Raw genomic sequence first — 22,523 nt, 5'->3', positions numbered from 1 at the left:
AGAAAGAACTTGGGAGTTCTGAGCTGGACAGTCTTAAGAAACCATGTCATCGAGCCTTCTCCATCCTCAGATGAGGGGCCCGAGGGACATAAGAGAGGAAAATTGTGTTAAAGGTCACAGTTGGTGTCTGTGGTCACCCTCTGTCACCTCTTGGGGGGGCTCTGATCTCAGGCCCACCAGACCCCAAGGGCCCACCCAAGGAACCCCCCACCCTCCCCTCAGACAGCTCAGGGCCCCTGGCCTGCAGCTGTTGCCCTCTTGATAAGCAGGGGCTGTGAGGCCTTGACAGGGGAGAGCAAATTAATTCTGAGGGTGACAGGTGGCATAGCAAGAAGCTGCAAAGCCTGGAGGTGGAGGCTCAGGGCCCTACGGGAGCAGGGTGTTTACATGGGGATCAAGTATCCGAACAAACCCTGCCCAGGTCAGTCGTCTCCCACCCCCACCCCACCTGTGGGCCTACATGCAAGGACAAGCCCCCCGCCTACGGATCTAAAACTCTGAGTCCCCCATCTCGTGGCTGGAGGGCCCTGGATAGGCCTGGTATCCTCTCTGAGCAAAGTTAGGGCTTTCTGATGATCTCTGCCCTACCTCATGGCTCATGCCAACGTAAACCCAGTGTGTCAACTGCAGAAGAAAGTGTCAGACAGGCCCGGATGCAAATTCCAGCCTCACCTCTCACCTCACCAGCTGACCTTGGGCAACTTCCCTAACCTCTCTGAGCCTTGGAGGCCTTAGTTATATAACATAGTCACATGTAGCATCTTCCAGGGTATCGTGAGCATCAGTAGTAATAAGCAGAATACCCAGCAGAGCACAGCGCTGGCCATTGGTCAACGGTGGTTGTACCCATGAATGGCATTACTATTATTGCCATTGTCATTATTATTTTCCCCACCTCCAACAAGTCCCAAGCTCTCCCCATCCTGTCCCACCTCCCAGGAGATGGTCTGCCCTCCATGGGCTCCCTTACTTGTGGTGTTGTAGCGGACACCGTAGAAATAGGCAGGGCAGGGTCGAACCACCAGCTGCCCTGCAGGGCTCTGGGGCCAGCAGGTGCCAATGAGGTCCACGGATGCGTTGCACTGCAGTCCTGGGGGCAGAGACAACGGGTGTGGCAGAGCAACATCCCCACTGCAGTGTCCCACCCCCTCCCCACTGGGCCACATTCACAAGCCATCTGGGCACAGGACAGGAGCAATGACCCCAGTGCAGAGATGAGCTCCTTTTCTGCAGAGGAGACACCAGGGAAAGGAATCTGAATTTGATGCTATGGCACTAGGGAGACAATGTGGGTTCCAGAGCAGAGGAGGAACAGAGATGGCTGGAGGTGGTGTTAAAAGTTGAGATCCTGGCTGGCATTTAGAGGAAGGCTGGACGTGCTCCAGGTCCCCTGCTCTGTAGCCTGAGGACACTTCTCTTGGCCCTTTACTTGGACCGCAGCTCTTAGAATTCACAGCCTGGGACTTTCCTGGTGGCACAGTGGTTAAGAATTCGCCTGCCAATGCAGGGGACATGAGTTCAATCCCTGGTCCGGGAAGATCCCACATGCCGTGGAGCAACTAAGCCCATGCGCCACAACTACTGAGCCTGAGCTCTAGAGCCCGCGAGCCACAACTACTGAGCCTGCATGCCACAACTACTGAAGCCCGCGTGCTGTAGGGCCTGAATGCCGCAACGGCTGAAGCCTGCGTGCCTAGAGCCCGTGCTCCGCAGCAAGAGAAGCCACCGCAATGAGAAGCCCACGCACTGAAACAAAGAGTAGCCCCCGCTCGCCGCAACTAGAGAAAGCCTGCGTGCAGCAATGAAGACCCAATGCAGCCAAAATAAAAATAAATAAATAAATAAGAAAAAGAAAAAACCCACATTTAATATTAAAAAAAAAAAAAAAAGAATTCACAGCCTGAATGGCTCAGAAGAGACCCAGCCAACCCCTGACCCAGTTCCCTCACATGTCTCTACAACCAAACCACATCTGCTCTGGACCTGCAGGGAGGAACCAGCTGAAGGAAGTTGGCCCACCTTCTAGCTCACCTGATAACCACTTTTACCGAACATTCGTGCTCTGGTCTGTGCTGGGACCTAGGAGAGGACTGACTGAGAAGGGGACCATGGAGAAAAAAGGGAGGGAGACACCACATGGGGGAGTGGAAAGGAATCAGTAATCTGGAACCCTGGCTTCAGACTGGGCTCTGCTACTAATTTGCTGTGTGATTGTAGGCAAGTCTCTTGCCTTCTCTGAGCCTTAGTATTTTATCGATAATGAAGTAGTTGGATCTGATCAGAAATTCTTAATCTCAGTCCACTGGAAGCTTTAAGGGTTCATAGAGACTTTGAAATTAAATGAAAAATTTGTTCTATACATGCAGTTGGGAAAGGAACCATGGCTTTCATTAGATTCTCAAAGGGGTCTGTGACTCAGAAAATGATGTAGGGGTTTCCCTGGTGGCGCAGTGGTTGAGAGTCCACCTGCCGATGCACGGGACGCGGGTTCGTGCCCCGGTCCAGGAAGATCTCACATGCCACGGAGCAGCTGGGCCCGTGAGCCGTGGCCGCGGAGCCTGCGCGTCCGGAGCCTGTGCTCCACAACGGGAGAGGCCACAACAGTGAGAGGCCCGCGTACCGCAAAAAAAAAAGAAAAAAAGAAAAGGATGTAAACAACTGGACTAAAGAGAGGGTGTCAAAATCCCCTTCGAAATGTTTGCCCTTAATTAAGAGCGTTTTGGAGTGGAGCGTGCGTGTGCGTGTGCGTGCGTGTGCGTGTTGGAGCAGAGCTGAAGCCACAGTAACACTTCTGGGAAGGGGGGTGCTTTTGGTCTCCAATGGGTGGGGGCAGGGCTGAGGACAGTCCTGGCATCCCTCCTGATGCTGCCCCTTCTTTCTCTGCCTTTCCGTGCCCCTCTCCTCTCAAGGCTGGCACGCCAGTCCTGTGGAGACCCAGTGTGTCCATCATGATGGGAGAAGTTAGTAACCTGAGACTGGCCATAGAGTGTACAGACAAGCCAGGGAGAGCCCCGAGCCAATGAAGGGGTGGCATCTTCAGTCCAGGGCATCAGCAGCTGCCAAGCCCTGGCTGGGGCCCACCTGCCATCTCCCCCCCACAGCTTAGCCTGTGCCCAGTCTCTCAGGAAACAGCATTGGGTTAGACGGGCATCCCTTACTTGCTGGATGCAAGGCAGCGCTGAGCAACACTTGTACCAAATTCTGGTTTTTCTTTCTAATCAAAGCTATTCATAGGATGTGTGTGCAAATCTGGGCTCAAGGGGCAAAGGCTTCAAGGCTAAGTGGTTTAATTGAAAGAGAAAGAAATCTGGATTGGGGCTTAATGGACACGAGGAGATGGCCAGCTAGGCAGCAGGGGTGGGCCAAGCCCTGGTGCTGTGCCACAGTGGAGCCTCCACGAAGGACATCACAGAGAGGTGATGGGGGTGGGGGAGTGAGGAAATCAGGTTGAGATTTTAATCTGCCATGGGTCATACCAGTCGTGCTGAGCCTGCAGGAGGGGAGAAGCGGAGGCATGTGGCCGTCAGGAGGGAGGCATAGTATTATGAACCGTGCTTTGCTTCTCCAAAGGCCTTCTTCATGTATTTTGTTTGCTCCTCATTCACCCTGCAATGTCATTACTCCCTTTTTTTAAAATTTACAGATTCATTATTCCCTTTTTACAGATGAGGAAACTGAGGCCCAGGGAAGTAAGTGACTTGCCCAGGGTCGTGCATCAATGAGTGAAAGAACTAGGACTCATAACCAGGTGTTTGGGACTCTAAATCGAGTGTTCTTTCTATTACAGCACACTGCTTGCCAATAAAGGGAGGAGAACAGTCCAAGAGGCAGCAGGGAAAGGGGCAGTATTTACTGAGGGCTGACTGTGTGCCAGGCACCTGCCAGGTGCTTTACATATACCACCTGACGTAATAACCTTCCTCAGTAGGTTGTTCATTCACTCACTCACTCACATTATCTCCTGAGCTAGGCACTGGGAGCATTAAATGGAATGTCACAAGTGGTACCTGGAACTTGCCTAAGGCCCACTCTCAGTGTAGCATCTGCCCTCCCTCCCTGCCCTCTCTCCCCTGCCCTGGAAAGTGCCCCAGAGTCCCTTCTGAAAAGAACAGAGGGCAGGGCAGGACTGGGCACCAACCACAGCCAAGACCAGGCCAGAGCCAAGGCAGGGACCGGCTGCTGAGCCAATGGCCCTCCTGGTCTCAAGGACCAGGTACCAGCCAATGCCCAGAGGCCTGACCCCACCCACGGCTGGTCAGGCATATGCAGGTGGGAATGGGCAGGGTAGAGCTTTCTGCCTCTAGTCCGTGGTACAGATTAGGATTCCATACCACCTACTATGGGTCTCACACCGTCTGCCAATGTGGGTGCTAATTCTCCCTGTTTTACAGATAGGAAAACTGAGGCCGAGCAAATTGCTTATCCTTAGTCACATAGACACTAAGAGGCAGAAGTGGATTTTGACGCCTGCCCAGGGCTCTTCCGACTGCACCACAGCGGTCCCCAATCTGGGCAACTGGCCTCCTCAGCATTTGGGTGCACTGGTCTCTGTGCCCTGGGTTCCTCCGGTAGTGCCTCCCTCTCTCCCTTCCTCCCGTCCCTCGAAGCTCACAGAAGGCTGCGTGGAGGTGGTGCGGGGGAACACTGCATCAGACATGACCTTTACATGAAGAGCCCAGAAAATCCTGGAGGGAATGAAAGTCTTGGTGCGAGACGGGAAGAAAGGGAGAGAGAGGCTGCAAGAATGGAGAAGAGAAACTAAATGCAAGTGGTCGGGGGACGACGTTGCCCATCCCTCGGAAAGAAAATGCCCGCGCGCGCTGGCCTGGGCTCCGGAGACTGGGTGGGCGGGGTCCGAGGGAGGGAAGAGCCAAGCAGGGGTGTGGCCAGAGGCACAGGGCCAATCAGGAGCGGCGACCGAGCTACGACGCGCAAATACGGGCTAGAAAGTTCTAAGCGGAATTGGCCTCTTGGTTTTAGGGAGTAGACGGACAAGAGAGAGGTAGGGAGGGAAAAGAGGAAAGGAAGGGTGTACAGGATTTGGGGGGCCGGGGGAAACGGCCTTTGTTGAACACTACTCTGTACCAGGCAATGTGAAGGGCACCTGATGAAATTCATGCCACCCATTCAATTCACTCCATCACTCTGAGGAGAAGAAAAGCAGGGAGGGGACAAGGGGAGAAGGAGAGAGGGGGAGAGAGAGGAAACAGAAGACAGAAGACACTGAGAATAAAACAGGGAGAAGCAGACAGAAAGCCAGGAGAGCAAGGTACAGAGAAAAATAATTTCAGAGGTGCTGTGGGTGGGGAGGGACTGGATTTCCTAGTTGGGAAGGGGAGAAGGAAGGAAAGGAAGTCCTGGTGTCACTCAGCATGGGGGCTATAAGGACCTAGAGGTCAGGGCTGTTGGACTGTGATTCTCCAGGTCCCACTGATACAAATGTGCAGTCTCTCCTGCTCTTCTGGGGGATATGTCCCCCCTTGGGTAGCATAGTTCTGGGCTGAGGAGCAGTTTGGACCAGAGTAAACCAACCTTGCAAATAGCCAAGTAGACTTACCAGCCAGCAGCACGAAGCCTGAGTTATTACTATTAGGACCCAACTCCTCCCCATGCAGACCCGTCACCAGGATCCCCTCCTGGTCAGTGAAGTAATAGGTGGGGAGAAATAAAGACTTTGCTCTTTATTCAACAAGTTTTACTGACCACCTAAAAAATGTTTTAGGAGCTGAGGATACAGTAATGAATAAAATAAATGCCCTGCTGTCAGAAATAGAGACACAGATGTAGAGAACAAACGTACGGACACCAAGCGGGGAAAGCAGGGTGGGGGGGGTGGTAGGATGAATTGGGAGATTGGGATGGACATATATACACTAATATGTCTAAAATAGATAACTAATAGTAATGTGCTGTATAAAAAAAAAATGCCCTGCTGTCAGTTTACGGGGTTGGGGGTTGGGGTTGTGTGTGCAGACAGACAGACGTACCTGTTAACCAGTGAGAGATGCTATGGAGAAAAAACAAGCAGGGTAAGGAGATAAAGACTGACAGGAGCGCTATTTTAATTTGGTCCTAATATTTAGGCAGAGACCCAATGGAAGTGAGAGAGGTAGCTGTGTGCCTACCTGGGGGAAGAGGGTTCTAGAGGGAACAGCAGCTACAAAGGCCCTCAGGCAGGTGTGTGCTCAGTGTGTCTGAGGTATTAACATTCCTGTCACTTGGTGGCTCACCCCCTCACTCATGGGGCAGCTAGATCCCTTCAGAGTTTCTTCTGGGCCTGGGGTGGGAGGAACCAAAAGTAACCCATAAAACTGGTCCTGTGTCTTCCTCGTTCCCCACACATGCACAAAGCAGATGCATGGGGGCCAACACTCCAGATGTTCATGGGAGCACTGTGGTCAGCCCACCCCAGATCCCTGCGAACGGAGGGAAGAGGAGAGAGGAACAGTATGAAGGGCTCCCACCTGCCTCTGAAAAACACCTGCTGAGTCAGAGTCCTGGGGGGAACCGCTTTAATGAACAGAAAAGAACCCTTTGAAGGTGGCCTATTTAAAACTTGTGCACAATTGGGCACTGGTTTCTTCCCCCAAATAGATTATATAGTTCCCTTCCCATCGGGCTCAGGGTCCAAATGTACTCAGCAGGTCTTTCCATAGTAGATAACTTCCATGGAAGGTTGGAACCTGGTTCCTGTCCCCAGTTATGTCGGGTCTCCCATCAGGGGCTTCTGAATGAACTAGGGTAGGGGGGCACATGGCAGCAGCCCTGCAGCTGGGAAGCCCATCCCCCTGTTTGGTTTAAGCCCAGGAGGGAGACTCAGCCAAGGCTGCCCAGAGGGCAGCTTGCTCAGTCCAGGAAGGTGCTGCCGGGATGAATGGCCAGGGGCTCTGCCCGTGTCACCTGGCATAGAGAGGCCAGGCAGAGAGTCCTGCTCTTTGCTCAGCCACTTCGTCATTGGACTGTCTTCTCCTTGGCTGGGCAGAATAGAAAGATGCCTTTGTAGGGTGTGTGAGTGATTCATCAGGACATGTGGGTGGGAGCCTCCGGTCCTGCAGGTCTATGGGCTCTTCAGTTTTGCACCTAGTATGGTGTCAGGCACATAGTAGGTTCTGAGGAATACTGGGAGCTGTGGGTAAACCCAGTATAGGTATGGGAAACTGCAGGGGCGTCTCTGCACCCCTGGAGGACTGACCATAGTGGGCCCTGGGTACTGCGACTTTCCAGGTGACCACATACATGGTGGTGGGAAAGTCCAGAATCAGGCCATTTGATTCAAATCTTGGGGCTACTGCTTAGTAACCATGTGTACTTGAGCACATTACGTAACATCTCTGAGCTGTACGTTTCTCTTCTGTACGATGATGATAAAAATAATTCCTGGGCTTCCCTGGTGGCGCAGTGGTTGAGAGTCCGCCTGCCAATGCAGGGGACACGGGTTTGTGCCCCGGTCCGGGAAGATCCCACATGCTGCGGAGCGGCTGGGCCCGTGAGCCATGGCCACTGAGCCTGTGCGGCCGGAGCCTGTGCTCCGCAACGGGAGAGGCCACAACAGTGAGAGGCCCACGTACCGCAAAAAAAAAAAAAAAAATCCTAACAGTATTGTTTGATGACTGAATGAGATTAAAGCACTTAGAATGGTGTCTAACATACAATAGGCACTAAGTAAACATTAGTTGTTATTATTAGTTATTACATTAATTATTATTATCATTCATGACCTTAAGACAGGAGATGACCCCGGGTCCTTGTCAGTGCTATGATTCCATTTATCTCTGATGTCATGGGTCAATAATTCTGTTACTTTCTGGCATCGTCATATTCATGCCATGATTTTATGAGTTGTCAAGTCTGTGATCTGCCACGTGATGGAGCCTGGGCCCTGGGGACCCACCTTCTCCCTGCTCCTGGCATGTGAGAGGCCCCCCAAAGGCCCCAGCTCAGTGCCAGCCACCCCGGCCAGACGCCCATCCATCTGTCTCAGTCCCTCCACCCCACCCTCACCATCTGTCTCTACCAGTGCCCATCAGTCTGGGTAGGTCTTAGCATCGGAAGACAAATAGCCCATTTTCAGAGGCTGCTGTGGAGGGTGATGGATTGTGTGCCCTGAAGCCAGGCAGGCTGGGCTGGGCTGGGGGTAGGGGCACAGAGTACAAATCATCGGGAAATGAACGACATTCATCACAGCCTGCTTCCTCCAAGGACAGGTGACACCTTCGTGGGCTCAGGGAATGTCACTGCGCAGGAGCACAATAAGCAAGTCAGTGGAGACGGACCTGGCCGCCGTGCAAGGGGCTGGGATCGGGGGGAGCTTCTTCTCAGGCCAGGCCTCCGAGCAGGTCTCTTCCCTCCCAGTCTTTCTCCAGACTCTTGCTCAAGAACTTTCCGTTCCTCATGGCCCAGCTTAGCCACCTTTGCAGCCAGATGCTCTGGGCTCCCAGTACCTCCCCAGGCTTACTGCTCGTCCCTCCTGACCCCTCCCCTGTTCTTCCACCAAACCCACCTGCTAGTCCTCAGTCAACTCTAGCTTCGGCTCAGAGCATTGGCTCTTCTCTGCCAGTCCCTGCTCAGAGTCTCTCAGAGACTCACCTTGAAACCTCTTCCTTCAGGAAGGCTTCCCGGATTCACACCACCCCCATCTAACCTCCCTGCCACCTCCATTGTAGTGAGCAATTCATGGCAAGTGCCTGCCCCTCATTCTGGCTACACAGTAAGCACTTTTAAAAGCCTGCTCTTACCAACAATAATAAATAATATTCAGTAGTGGTATGGCGCTCTACAGTTTGTGAAATATTGCCATTAAACATAGTGCATTTAAGCATAACAGATCCTTGAGGCAGGTGTCAGCCCTCCCACCCTACTCTATAACTGCAAAGTGAGGCTCAAGGGAGTCAAAGGCATGCTCATCCCTGTGGCTATCAGTGGGGCCCCCTAGGGCAGACAGGACAAGACTGAGCGCCCCTATGAGCATGGGAATCCAGTCAGTGCTCCAGGTCTGGTGCTCATTCTCTCGCCCCCCAACCCCCACCCTACTGAGGGAACAGCAGGCCACGGGGCAGCTGCCTGGAGCTGTGGAAGCCTCCTCTCCCCAAGCCTCCTCTCCCCGCAGGCCCAGGTTCAGAAACTCCGCTTCCCTGCCAGCACGTGGTGGCCATTTCTCCAACAGCGCGGGCCTTGCGCCTCATAGCACATGTGTTTATGAACTTGACTCCCATACCAAACTGTGAGCTCCTCTTTGTTCTCCCAGGGAACATGGGGCCCGGCGCACAGTAGGTGCTCAGTTAATGAGTTGGATTGAATCAAGGAGAGAGACCTGCAGAGGAAAATGAATCACCAAAGAACAAGCCTCGCAAAGACCCTCAGGTGCACCTCTCCACCATCGCTGGGCAGCAGCATCCCCAGGACCCTGGTTAAAGGGACCAGGATGAGGGTTCAAGGACCACACCTCAAATTAGAAAAGGCATGGCCTCAGGAGCCCAAAAACCGAATTCTCCCATGCCTCAGTTTCCTCATCTGTACAAATATCGCATCTTAAACTCTCGTGAGGACGAAATAAGATTATTATACAAAAGCACTTTGTAAATGGTGAAGTTATACAAGTGTTAGTAATATTTGCAGTTAAGCAGTATTTTCTGTCGAGGAGGGGTAGACCACGGTGGTATAGAACGTATCTGGGAGCCAGGCTTCCTGGGCTCAAATCAGCTCCAGCACTTACTAGTTCTGCTCTGTGCCTCAGTTTCCTTATGTGTAAAAGGAGGATAACAGCACCTGCCTCAGAAGATCGTAAAAACTGGGTGAATATACAGACGGTCGCCGACTTACGATGGTTCGACTTTGATGGTTTTTCGACTGTACGATGGCTTGACAGCAATATGCATTCTGTACAAACCACACTTCAGATGTTGAATTTTGACCTTTTCCAAGGCTAGTAATATGTGGTACAGTCCTCTCTCGTGATGCTGGGCGCTGGCAGCTGCAGCAACTCCCAGTCAGCCATGCGATCACGGGAGTAAACAACTGGCACACTGACAACCACTCTGTACCCAGACGACCACTCCGTGTTTCACTTTCAGTACAGTATTCAATAAATTACAAGAGATATTCAACACTGTTATAAAATAGGCTTTGTGTTAGATGATGTTGCCCGACTGTCGCTAATGTAAGTGTTCTGAGCATTTCAAAGTAGGCTAGTCTACGCTATGCTGATCAGTAGGTTAGGTGTATTCAGTGAATTTTTGACTTACGATATTTTCAATTTATGATAAGTTTATCTGGACATAACCCCATTGTAAGTCAAGGAAGAGCTGTATCTCAAATACCTCAGACAGTGCCCCACACAGAGCGCCCTACATATTATGCTTCAGGCATTTTTAGCAGCAGCAAACAGCAGGCTTTCTTCCTCCCTGATGCCTGAGTCACAGCCCAGCCCTCTGTTCTGTTGGTTCTCACAGTTGCAAGGGCTGGGGCGACCTCCCCTGTTGTCCACCCCAAAGCAGGGAGGATAACGACTTGGCACACGTGCCCCAGGCCCCTCTGTGCCCCTGGCTGATGTTGTCACCTAATCGCAGCTCTCTTTCCCACCGCACTTACACCCAACTTCAGGGTCCTGCTCAACACAGCACTCCGTGGATAGATGATGGATTGCTTGGAGCCCCAGAGGGGAAATCTCTCTGCTGCTCCTGCCCCAGGGCATGGCTCTGGGTGCAGGCTCTGGGAGCCCTGGGGGTGGGGGGGTGGGGACCTGGAATCTTGCAGGAGGCGCATGGGGGTGCTCACCAGAGATGTTGGCGGCCAGGGACAAGCTCTCGCAGTGCTGGTCCTGGACGGAGGCGGAGATGGAGTGCAGCCCCAGGAGGAGAAGGGCCTGTGGGCACAGGGAGGTGAGGGACGCAGTTAGACTGTGTCATGAGCAGAGTCTGGCCGGGAGCTACCTGCCGCCTCTCTTGTCCCCTTCATACAAATACGGCTCATCCCAGACACACACCCGTCCCCCACCGGCCCAGCCTCCCTGCCCTCCTCCTCCGTGTCCTCTCTGCCTACGAGGTCTGGGGCTGCCCTGCTCTCTGAAGGGCCTGAAAGGGAGGCAGGGACAGCAGGAGCCCAGGTTCCCAGGACAGAGGGGAACTTTCTCCCTGAGGACTGGGGGCCTCCAGAGAGGCTCTGCCTGAGCAAGCCACCTCCATCCTCACGGGGTCTCAAGGGTGGCACAGGCGTGTCCCGACACACCCACACCCACACCCTCCCACCTGCACCCCCGAGCCCCCCCCCACCCGCATGGGCTCACAGAAGACCCCCCATTAGTGAGCCGCCCTCCCTCCCCAGCTGCAGGAGCTCAGGACCTGTGGTTTAATGAGCTGCCTCCCGGGCCCTCAGCCCCACCCAGCTAATTACTGGTCACTACAAATTGTGCCTCACCATTTACCAAGTCATTTTATATCCACGATGGTACTTCATTCTCTGTGGGGCTGGCTGGCGTGGCTGTCCCTGATGAGGAAGCTGAGGCCCAGAGAGGTGAAGGGATAAATGTGTCTGGAAAGATGCCTGCCCTAATCCAGGGAGAATCTTTGCCTCTTACCCTCCCTGGGGACTCTGTGTCACTCTGATTCCAAAATTTCAGCCCACCTGGGGAGAGGAGCATGGGTCTCACACCTAGAGGGCTGCCCCCTTCTTCAACTAACACCCACACGTAATCATTGTGTCCCCTCCCTTAAGGTCAACACCTTCCCTGTGGATTCAGAGTCAAAAGAGACCTGGCATCCAGCCCCAGTTTCACTGTGTTGCCATGGGCAGGTTACTTGACCTCTCTGTGCCTCGATTTCCTCACCTGTAAAGACGGGTGTAATAGCCGCCCCACCACCACTCCGCCAGGCTTACAGGACGCAGTGTATGTACAAGTCCTCTGTGAGCAGCACAGCTTGATCCAAGATGGGAAGGATTTTGTTTTGTTCATTGCATTCTAATTTGCTGAATATATTAACGAGTTACGTTGTGTTTCAGGTCTACAACAGGCACTCAATAGGTCACGCTGATTGATTTGAACTTGCTGATTCTTATTTAGCCACGGGTTGGAGGCGAGGTGATTGTTTCCCTTGGGATTTGATTTGTGAAGGGCTAAGGAGCATGTGGGGGGTTGGGGTAGTGGAGGATGGTACCCAGCCCCCCTCCAGTTGTCAGGACAGCAGAGCCCTGTCTCCCTGGCCTCATGGGAGGCTGCTCTCCGCATCAGCACCCCTGTTCCTCTGCTCTTCCTTCCTGGGGTCCCCTCCCCGGGACCGTCTCCTCTCCTCCCCCCCGCCCCCCGACCTGCCATGGTGTCTCAGCACCAGCCCATTCCCAAACAGTTCTGCAAAATTCACTGCAGAACTTCAGACAGGGACACTTCGATCTGGAAGCAGACTTAGCCATTTCACAGGGGAACATGAGCTCATGAGAGAGGTAGGGACTTGTCCGAGTCCCACGTGAGCAAGTTTCAAATTCAGAGTAGAGCCAGGGTGGTGGCCAACACAAGCCGCACACATTCGCAGCCCTCATTTGCAGACCTCACTCGCAGGGCGAGGACTAGGGTGAGGAGACCAAGGCATTCACCTCCAGTGCAAAATTTAAAGGGGGGGGCACCAGAAAACTTAGTAGTCAAGATACATAATATTTTAATGCAATATTTTTTTAAACTCTAAATTAATGCAAAAAATTCCATGATGAACAACATATCAAAAGCTTTTTTTTAAAAAAAAGCCAGGATCACTAACAGTGCTGGGCCATACTGGAGCCTCGGCTAAAAGGAAAAATCAGTAATAATATTAAAATATGATTTATCTTGATACTGCACTTTGGGGCAGCTCTTTAAATTCCATGCTTGAGAAAAATGCCTCCCTTGCCTCACCCACGTCCTGACCTTGTTGCTCCCGTACCTTCTTCCCAAACTGGCCTCCACCCTGCGCCCCAGACCCTCAGGACCTGTGCCACCCACCTGCCCACTCCCGCCGTCTGATGACAAAGACAGACCCTGCTCCCCGCTCTCCCACACAAGATGGAATCGAATGCTCCCCACTCCTGGTCAGGACCTGTTCCACCCACACCTCCTGTAGGAAGCCCCCCTTGACCCTGATGATTCCCCCACGTTGTCCCCTCAGTGCTGTGCCTGAGTCCACAGTGGGTTTGTTTACCCCCTCGCTGGCACACTCCTCCTGTCACATCACAGGGGTCTTTCTGCTCTTACTGGGCCAAGCTCCAGGCTCCGAGGCCCACCCCCCGGCCCTGTACCCCCATCCCGTGCCCCGCGCTGGGCCTCAGCCAACGGCGCTGGGGTCAGCTAACTCGCTCCTGGGACTTGGGAGTGATTAGAACAAACCCATTCATCTCTCTGGCCCCAAGGAGCTTCCAACACTTTATTAATCACTAATTAAACGTCCCTGTCCCCAGAGAGATGGCGAAATATCTTTACCCTCCTTTTCCACTTCAAAACGCAGAAGCGGAGAGAGGAGGAAGCCACCAGGCCCGCCCGTGGCTCTTGCATGCCGAGCGGAGAGCTGTGTCCTCACTGACAGACCTGCTGCTCGGCTCAGCACAGTCAGCAGGGACCCAGCTCTGAGCTGTCCCCAGCGAGGGCCGCTCAGGTGGGATGGCCGGAGGCCTCTTCTAGAAGGGGACTAGAGACCCCCCACCCCCGGCTTGTCACCTATCCCTGCCTCTGCCACCTCCCAGCACAGACACACGTGTACACACACAGCATGGAAATGGGGCTCCCAGAGGCAGCTCAGCTGTAGGCAGATTAAAGGAACTGGTAACACCCTACGTGAAAATGTCAGCCCTGCTGCCTGGCTTTCCATCGCTATCCTTCTAAGCCTGAAGCTGTGCTTTGTGTTTCGGTCTTTCACATCCTCCTTGAAAGCACACCATGTTTTATTCACGCTGAATGACTTATTGCTTCCCCAGCACATGGGGTCCTGCTGGTGTCTGCACACTTTTGCCCCCTCATCACCCTGGCCCACCTGGTGAAGTCTGCAGCCCTCAAACGCCAGGTCCAGAGCCCCTCCCCGCGGCAGCACCTTCCCCGACCCTCCAAAGCAAAGCAACTCGGTCTCCCGTCAATGTGCCCAGGTCCCCTCCGTACATGCACTAGACCCTGGCCATCAGAGAACTCAGACTAGTCCCAAATGCATGGCATTGCCTCAGTACAATGCACTTACGCCACAGGGTTCTAATTAGATGGCAAATACACCAGCCAGAAGGTCTTAGCCTCGCATCTGAATGTCCTGGGGTTCACAGAGGAGCAGGGCGAGTCCAGATTCATCATGAATCCAAAGCAAATGCCACGGGATGAAGCCTGTCCTTGGCTGGCTGACAGTAACCCTGACCCTTACCTCTCCTTGGATGTGCTGGTTCACAAAGTCATTTTCTCCCAATAGAGGGCCGGTTTTGCACAATGCAAAGAAAAATGTTTCTTAAAATTCCCAAACCAATCTCTCCCCTCAGGAAATGTTGGCTCTGTACAGAATCTGGGCCTGTGCCACCTCTGGCTCTGCGGAAGGGTTGGTCAAGGCTCCTGGCTTATTCCTGAATCACAGTTTCATGAAAACTCCAGAGTTTTCCTGTGTATTTCCTTCCACCATACGTTGATATCCTCTTCAACTTTCACTAGTTTTCCAACTCCACCAACAGGAGAGCACTGCACTGTAGCGACAAGCCCCTGAAGTTTAAAGGTTGTTGTTTGTGTTCTGCTAAAGCTGTGAATTCTTTTTTTTTTTTTTTTGCGGTACGCGGGCCTCTCACTGTTGTGGCCTCTCCCGTTGCGGAGCACAGGCTCCGGATGTGCAGGCTCAGCGGCCATGGCTCACGGGCCCAGCCACTCCGCAGCATGTGGGATCCTCCCGGACCGGGGCACGAACCCGTGTCCCCTGCATCGGCAGGCGGACTCTCAACCACTGCGTCACCAGGAAAGCCCCTAAAGCTGTGAATTCTTAATCTGGTGTCTACAAACACACGAGGCAGGGGAGGGGAGGAAACCCTGTAATTAAATGCAGAATGTTGCGTGTAATGCTGACCATTTTCCTGGGGAGGGTGAAGAGCTTCCTTCACTCTGTGGTGAGGTCTAGCACTCCAAAAAATATGGCTGGAGCATGTGGTGAGTAGGGTCACATCAGAGGCCTGGGCTTCACCAAACTGGACATGTCATCCTCTCTCAAAACCAAAAGTGGTTTTGACCTAAGAATCGCCACTTCCTTGGACCCCTCTGTCATCAGCCTTAGCCGCTGGCTCTCCTTTCAGAACCATTTTTGACAAACCAAGCTCTCAGGACTTGGTGAGGTGGAGAGAAAACCAAAATGGGACTGAGGATCTGAAGCTGGCAGGCGCTGGGCTCACTCACGAGGTAGATCCTCACTTCTGTGTGCCAGCCTGGCAGCCCTGAGGCCCCCAGATAAAACCCGCGCCTCAGCGGCAAATCTCTCCACTCGCCAAAGAGCCAAAGCCGGAATGTTAAATCTGAGAAGGCCAAGGACGTGCTGTGGCTCGATCACAGCATCACATAAACTGACCGTCCTAGGACCCAGGGGTCGCTGACACGGAAGGGGCGCTGTGCTGCGGAAAGCAGATAGAGCAAGTTCCATGCTCCCCATTTCACAGGGGTTTTATAGTTGAGGTGCCCAAGGTCACAGAACTGTTTTTAGCAGCTGAGTGGAGACTAGGGCCCAGTAAGCAGGTGATCAGGTCTTTCAAGTGGATGAAGCATGGAGGGGGATCAATCAGGACAGGGCGTGGGAAGAAGCGATGGGCAGAGGAGAGGGAAGGGCGCAGGAGCCATGGAGAGGGCGGGGTGGGCGGGCCGGAGGCTGACAGCTGCCTGCCTGCTCCAGGCTGCTCCAGCTGCTGTACATGCCCCTACCCCCCTGGCCAGCACAAAGCGTGGCTAGAATTGAAGCTGCCATCCCAATTCCCAGTGTGACTTTGGCATAAAGGTTAATCACACCCAGAAAATGCTTATTAGAGTCCATAAATAACTATGCTGCTGAAGTTCAGTTTGGTCTTTAAGGCAAATTGCACAAAAGTGCAATTTCCTTTGATGGGATGGTCTGGTAATTAACCTTTCAGCAAGAATCCTGAAGGGCCACTGGAGGCACCAGGGGCCGCGCTCATCTCCCTAGATTCATGAGGAGCAAAGAGACAGGGGCCTGCCTTCCCTCCCCTACACGACAACTTCTGTTGCTCAGCCTGGGAGAGCCCTCAGAGGCCCCAAGAAAACCTTCCCTAGGAGCCAGGGACTGAGCTGGCCCTTGGGCAGAACCCCAGCTGTAGCATTTGTGAGCGATCTTTCAGCAAGCTTCCTCCCCCTTCTGCTGAGTTCTGAGCCCAATCCTGCGACTGATAACTGTGTGACTTTGGGCGAGTCACCTGGCCCCTCTGGGCGATGTGATCTTTCTTTCCTGCATCACAGGGATGCAGGTCACCTGGGGAGGAAAGAGAAAAGGAGGAAGATGCTTTCTGAAATTTAAAGTCTTCTAGAAGTGCCCATGGGGTCACTATCATGACTTGGTCACTCTGGGCCCTTGAATCTTCCTTGGTTACCGAGAGGGTTGGACTAGAGCAGGCTGGTCCTGGTGTTCCTTCCAGGCCCCGGGGAGTGGGGCTGCAGCAGGACCAGGGCCTTCTCCTTCACTTAGTCAGACTGTTCTGCCTTCTCTGTAAGCTTTCCTTTGAAAAGGGATTTTTCAGCTTAGAAGGGAAGTTGTTTTGATTTTTGTCTCTTGTTTTTTTTAAACCACCAGATTAAGTGATCTCACTGAGCCCCTTGCTGAACTGGGATTCTACATTCAAGGAGTCCAGGACTCCTTGATTTGGAAAAAAGGAAAGGAATTCAGAAGAGGCAGGGAAGGACTCACAGACAGACAGACAGACAGACACACACACACACACACACACACACACACACACTAAAAGGAGAATGGCAAGGCAAGGTGTTGGTGAGCACAGGGGGACCATGGGATTACAGGAGAGCTCAGCACAAGGTGACGGTGTGGGCAGGCTTCCTGGGGGAGGTGAGTTTGAGAATGGCAGAGTGGGCACAGACTGTAAGAAGGAAAGAGAGGGCTTTCCAGGCAAGGGGAGGGTCCTGAGCTTGAGGAGACTAGACAGGCCATCCGTGGAAGGGCCCAGACACCGGACTGCAATGGATCCTTCAGGCCTGGAGTGCCAAGGTGGATTCCTGAGCATCAGCTTGTCATAGCTGGTCAGTTTCATCATTTGTAGGTATGGAAACAGGCCCAGAGAGGGGAAGTGAGACCTCAGAGGCACCGGCTCAGTGGAGGCACTTCAGTAGCTGGGGATGAACCTGAGCCTGGCTGCCTTCCCTCGCCCAGGAGACTGTGGCAGATCCTGACTTGGAGCACAGAGAGGCCCCCCAACTCCCCAGTGAAGCCAAGATTGCAACCCTCCCTGGGAGGCAAGACCCCCAGTGGACACTGCCGTCTGCTGGCCGAGGAAGGAAGGCCCACTCCTCTTGGGTCCTGGGGTCCCCTGGCTCCACAACCCGAATATATCTGACCATCCTGAGTCTGCTTTGCTCTGGGCTGTGGCTTTCTTTCCCAGCTTTATTGAGATGTAATTGACGTATAACATTGTGTAAGTTTAAGGTGTACAACATAATGATTTGATATATGTATATATCGCAAAAAGATTTCCACAATAAGATTAGTTAATACATCCATCATCTCACGTAATTACAATTGTGTGTGTGTGTGTGTGTGTGTGTTGGGAACTATTAAGATCTACTCTCTTTGTAATTTTCAAATATATAACACAGTATCGTTAACTATAGTCACCTTGCTGTCCATCATACCCGTAGAATGTATTCATTCATAATTGGAAGTTTGTACCTTTGACCACCTTCACCCATTCCCACACCTCCGCTCCACTCCTGGCGGTCACCAATCTGTTCTGTTTCTCTGAGTTCGACTTTTTTTTTTTTAATTAATTAATTAATTAATTTATTTATTTATATTTTTGGCTGTGTTGGGTCTTCGTTTCTGTGCGAGGGCTTTCTCTAGTTGCGGCGAGCGGGAGCCACTCTTCATCGCAGTGCGCGGGCCTCTCACTATCACGGCCTCTCTTGTTGCGGAGCACAGGCTCTAGTTGTGGCGCACAGGCTTAGTTGCTCCACGGCATGTGGGATCTTCCCAGACCAGGGCTCGAACCCATGTCCTCTGCATTGGCAGGCTGATTCTCAACCACTGCGCCACCAGGGAAGCCCTCGACTTTTTTAGATTCCACATATATAAGTGAGATCATATGGTATTTGTCTTTCTCTGTCTCACTTATTTCACTGAACATAATGCCCTCAAGGTTCATCCACGTTGTCACACATGGCAGGATTTCCTTCCCTTTTATGGCAGAATAATATTCCATTGTATGGATTGACATGTATACACTATTGATACTGTGTATAAAATAGATAACCAATGAGAACCTACTGTTTAGCACAGGGAACTCTACTCAGTGCTCTGTGGTAACCTCAGTGGGAAGGAAATCCAAAAAAAGAGGGCATATATGTATACGTATAGCTGATTCACTTTGCTGCACAGTAGAAACTAATACAACAGTGTAAAGCAACTATACTCCAATAAAACTTTTTAAAAAAACTCTGTTGTATGTATATACCACATTTTCTTTATCTATTCATCCATTTATAGACACTTAGGTTGTTTCCACATCTTGGCTATTGTATACAATGCTGCAATGAACATGGGGATGCAGATATCTCTTCAAGGTAATGATCTCACTTCCTTTGGATACATACCCAGAAGTGGAATTGCTGTATCATATGGCAGTCTATTTTTAACTTTTTGAGGAAACTCCATACTACTTTCCACAGTGGCTGCACCAATTTACATTCTCACCAACAGTGAACAAGGGTTCCCTTTTCTCCACATCCTCCCTGGCACTTATCTCGGCTTTTTTATAATAACCATTCTAACAGATGTGAGGTGAAATCTTATTGTGTTTTTTATTTGCATTTCCCAGATTTAATTGGATTATTTGTGGGGCTTGTTTTTGTTTTTGGTTTTTTTTTTTTTACTATTGAGTTGTATGAGTTCCTTATATATTTTGGATAGTGACCCTTTATCAGAGATGTGGTTTTCAAGGTATAGCCTGTTTTAAGCAAAGCCAAGAGAAAAAAAAATCTAAATATGAAAAAGAAGAGGGATCATAAATCAAGACTTCTTTAGAAAGCTGGCTCCCCATTGGATTTAAAAATTAGGATCTGATTTGCAGAAATAAAACATATGCGCAATCAACTCTTCTGAAACCTGTGTGCCTACAGGGGATGTATCTGTAGTGACGGAATGACAATACAGGGGAGGTACAGAGCCCACATGCAATTGTGCAATTTCTGCCCTGCACAGAGGTGCCAAGTGGAGAGGTCTCTGGGGGCTAGAATTGCAGGCTCTGCATCAGCAGAGCCGGGACCCTCGGGCGGGGAGTGCATTTTCTAATCCACGCAGAGGTGCTCTAAAGACTAGCCAGGGTAAAGCCAGACTTAGGACAGAGGGTGGTGATGCCAGATGTCCTTTCTCAGCCCTCTTGACTGCCCAGGACTTCTGCCCCCAACCACCCTTTTCTCCCCATCCTGCCCCAGGACAGCCTCTTTCTAGGATAGCCACAACCTGTCGCCACCTCAAAGCAAAGAGCCTGTGCTTTCCCCAAAGTGGGTGAGCAGTGAAAGATTATTCTGTTCTAGGCAGTTGAGAAAGAATGTATTGTTCCACTTAATTAACTTAAATCGCTGCTGTGCAGAGAGGAAAAATGGGAAGGAAGGTCTCCTGCCTACATTTCAGGGAGTGGGGCACACCTGGGTGCTCGCGCCTTCAGGTCTTCCCCTGGGGCCCTGGGCTCAGGAGGCACCCTGCCCCCTTCCCTGCTACTTCATTCCTCTGCTCCCACAACGAGGCCCCACAGCAGAGCTGAAACCTACTTCACCCACCCTAAGGGCAGTGAGGACCTGAGACACCCCAAGCTCTGGAGTTCACACATTCCCCTCCAAGGGTCCCAGATATGCTGTCCAGTTGGTTATAAGCTCCCTGAGGGCAGGGTCTGTGTTTGGCTAATTCTGTACCCTTAGTGGGGCCTGGCACAGAGTGGGCCCCCATACATGGTTGTTGAATGAATAAATGAATGACTGACAGAGTGAATGAATGGATGGGTTTTCATTTTCTGTCCCCTCTGACCATGGGGTCCCACCTGGACATTTTGACGGGTTCGCTTCCTGTTCCCCGTTTTCCTGCATCTCTTCCCCCTGCCCACCAGGAGCTCTCTTTTGCCCTTGGTCTTCCTTCCTGCACTGATCTCCACCTTGGACTCCAGGAGGCTGTGCTGAAGGAAAAAGTGTTTTGGGGTGGCAAGTGCAGGGCTGTGCTCCTGTTCCGAATCTGGCAAACTTGCTCTGTGACCATGGACAAGTCTCCTTCCCTTGCCCCCCCCCGCCTCAGTTTCCTCATCTGTGAAATGAGGAGGGCAGTGTTCCCTACACTCCTTTCCAGGTCTGAATATGCTCTGACTCCAGGTTTTACAGGAGAGTAGAAATTCAGAACTTTAACTTTGAGGCCAGAGAGATCCACACTGGAATCTTTTATTTGCCCCCTCCTACCCGTGTGACCTTGGGAAAATCACTTAACATCCCCGAGCCTCAGTTTCCCCATCTGTAAATGGCGCTAATAGGGATGAAGTATTTATATTCTAAAACTTTTGGAGAGATTCAACAATATGGTGTGTTTCAAACAGCACAGGTCCAAACACACGGTAAGCCATTAACCAACGGTAGTGATTAGGATTACTCGACTATGTATAAGTTGCTTCCTTCCTGACTTGGCCTTTCTCTCCAGAAGCGCCCCCTGACTGGTTTGCCTGTCCACCCCAGGTGTGCACACCCACTTTCCACCACCACTCCACTCCCAGGAGTCAGCAGACACCTGCGAAAGTCAAGTTTGCATCACTGTCGCTGATGCAGACTTGCTGAGAGCAGGGAAGGAAGGTGGGGGGCGGGCAGTGCCCTGGAGCACCGCTGACCTCCCATCCTGGTCTAGCCTCCTTTTCTGCTGCTCACACATTCTTTCTCTCCTCCTCTTGATAGGATTCGCTCTCGATTCACTCGCTAACATTTTCTCATAGCTCGTGCCTTCTCGGCCTCCTGGTGTCCCTCCTACCTAACTTCCTCTCTCTCCTGGTCTTAAGCTCTCCACCGGTCTCAGTCTTCCATAGCCTCCATTTTTTCCTCCTCCTCCTCCTCCTCCTTTCCTTTCCCTCCCTTTCTTTTTCCTTCCTCCCTTCTTCCCTCCCTCTCTCCTTCCTTCCTTCCTTCCTTTCTTCTTCTAAATTCTTGACTGAAGACTTGCACCGTGCCAGACCCTGTGATTTTTCTCATTTAATCCTTCTCAACCCCAAGAAGTGGAGCCTTTACTATCTACCCACCATACAGATGTTCCAATCCTGGGGTTGTACCCCTGGGCAGGTCAGCCTGTTTCCCTGCCTGTCCGGCCTCCCTTCTTAGGCCCCACCACCGCATGGATCCTCCAAAGGACGAGGGACAAGTTTACTTTGCCTCTTGACCTCTAGCTCCGGGCCACAGCCTGGCTCCCTGAAAGCTGGCAGTGGGAACTGGGGGGTAGACACCAGTGGGGCCCTGTCAGTGGGGGGCTCAGGAAGGGTGGAGTTTGGTTCTCGCAAGGGAATGGAGCCCAACCGGGTCTCTGATCCAGCCCGACCCTGGGAACTGCTCAGCCGTGAGCTGTGAGCTTCTCCCAAACACGGGGAACCGGTCCGTAATGGGGAGGGAGAGACAGAGCCGAGGGGTTGGGGACAGCACGGGGACACCAGCCACGCAGGTGCCACTATCAGCTGTGCTCTCGTTCAGCCAGCTCTCTGACAAGTGTAAAGCGAGGGGGATTTCAGTGTCAGCAGCAAAGTGACGTCCTTTAAGAAGCTGCATTTTAAAAGGGATGTGGGGCTTCCCTGGTGGCGCAGTGGTTGAGAATCTGCCTGCCAATGCAGGGGACATGGGTTCGAGCCCTGGTCTGGGAAGATCCCACATGCCGCGGAGCAACTAGGCCCGTGAACCACAGCTACTGAGCCTGTGCGCCTGGAGCCTGTGCTCTGCAACAAGAGAGGCCGCGATAGTGAGAGGCCCGCACACCGCGATGAAGAGTGGCCCCTGCTTGCCGCAACTACAGAAAGCCCTCGCACAGAAATGAAGACCCAACACAGCCAAAAATAAATAAATAAATAAAAGGGATGTGAAGAGGGTCGGGAAGGTAGAGTGAAATCATCTGACGGCTGGAAATTAATTTCTGTTAGAAAACTGCGAAAGGTTTTGAGGCTGTTTTTCCTGCACAAGTGACTGCCTTCCAAGGCCATGAGGGTGGTTTAGAGGGGGCTGCTGGACCACCCAACCCCAGTGAGCAGGGAGATTCAGGGCAGAGACTAGGAATAACCATCTAATCATCCATAAGCTGGGCAATGACCCTGCCTGTTTCTTTGTCTGT

General features: G+C 52.2%; 1 protein-coding gene across 3 annotated transcripts in view; it reads right to left on the bottom strand.

The window, feature by feature from the left end:
• CRHR1 (corticotropin releasing hormone receptor 1) overlaps nt 1–22,523 on the bottom strand; it is a 51,021-nt gene that overhangs the window by 16,818 nt on the left and 11,680 nt on the right. For 2 of the 3 annotated variants that reach the window (XM_082603462.1, XM_082603463.1), the window contains exons 2-3: nt 10,774–10,861; nt 971–1,090 (exon numbers count right to left, since the gene is read on the bottom strand). In XM_082603462.1, coding sequence (XP_082459588.1) covers nt 971–1,090; nt 10,774–10,861 — 208 coding nt within the window. The remainder of the gene's footprint in view (nt 1–970; nt 1,091–10,773; nt 10,862–22,523) is intronic. The other variant, XM_082603464.1, reaches the window with a different exon arrangement.

The sequence above is a fragment of the Mesoplodon mirus genome (assembly GCF_964341445.2).
Source record: "Mesoplodon mirus genome assembly, chromosome: 18".
Classification (NCBI taxonomy): domain Eukaryota; kingdom Metazoa; phylum Chordata; class Mammalia; order Artiodactyla; family Ziphiidae; genus Mesoplodon; species Mesoplodon mirus.
This window is presented reverse-complemented; position numbering and strand designations above follow the sequence as displayed.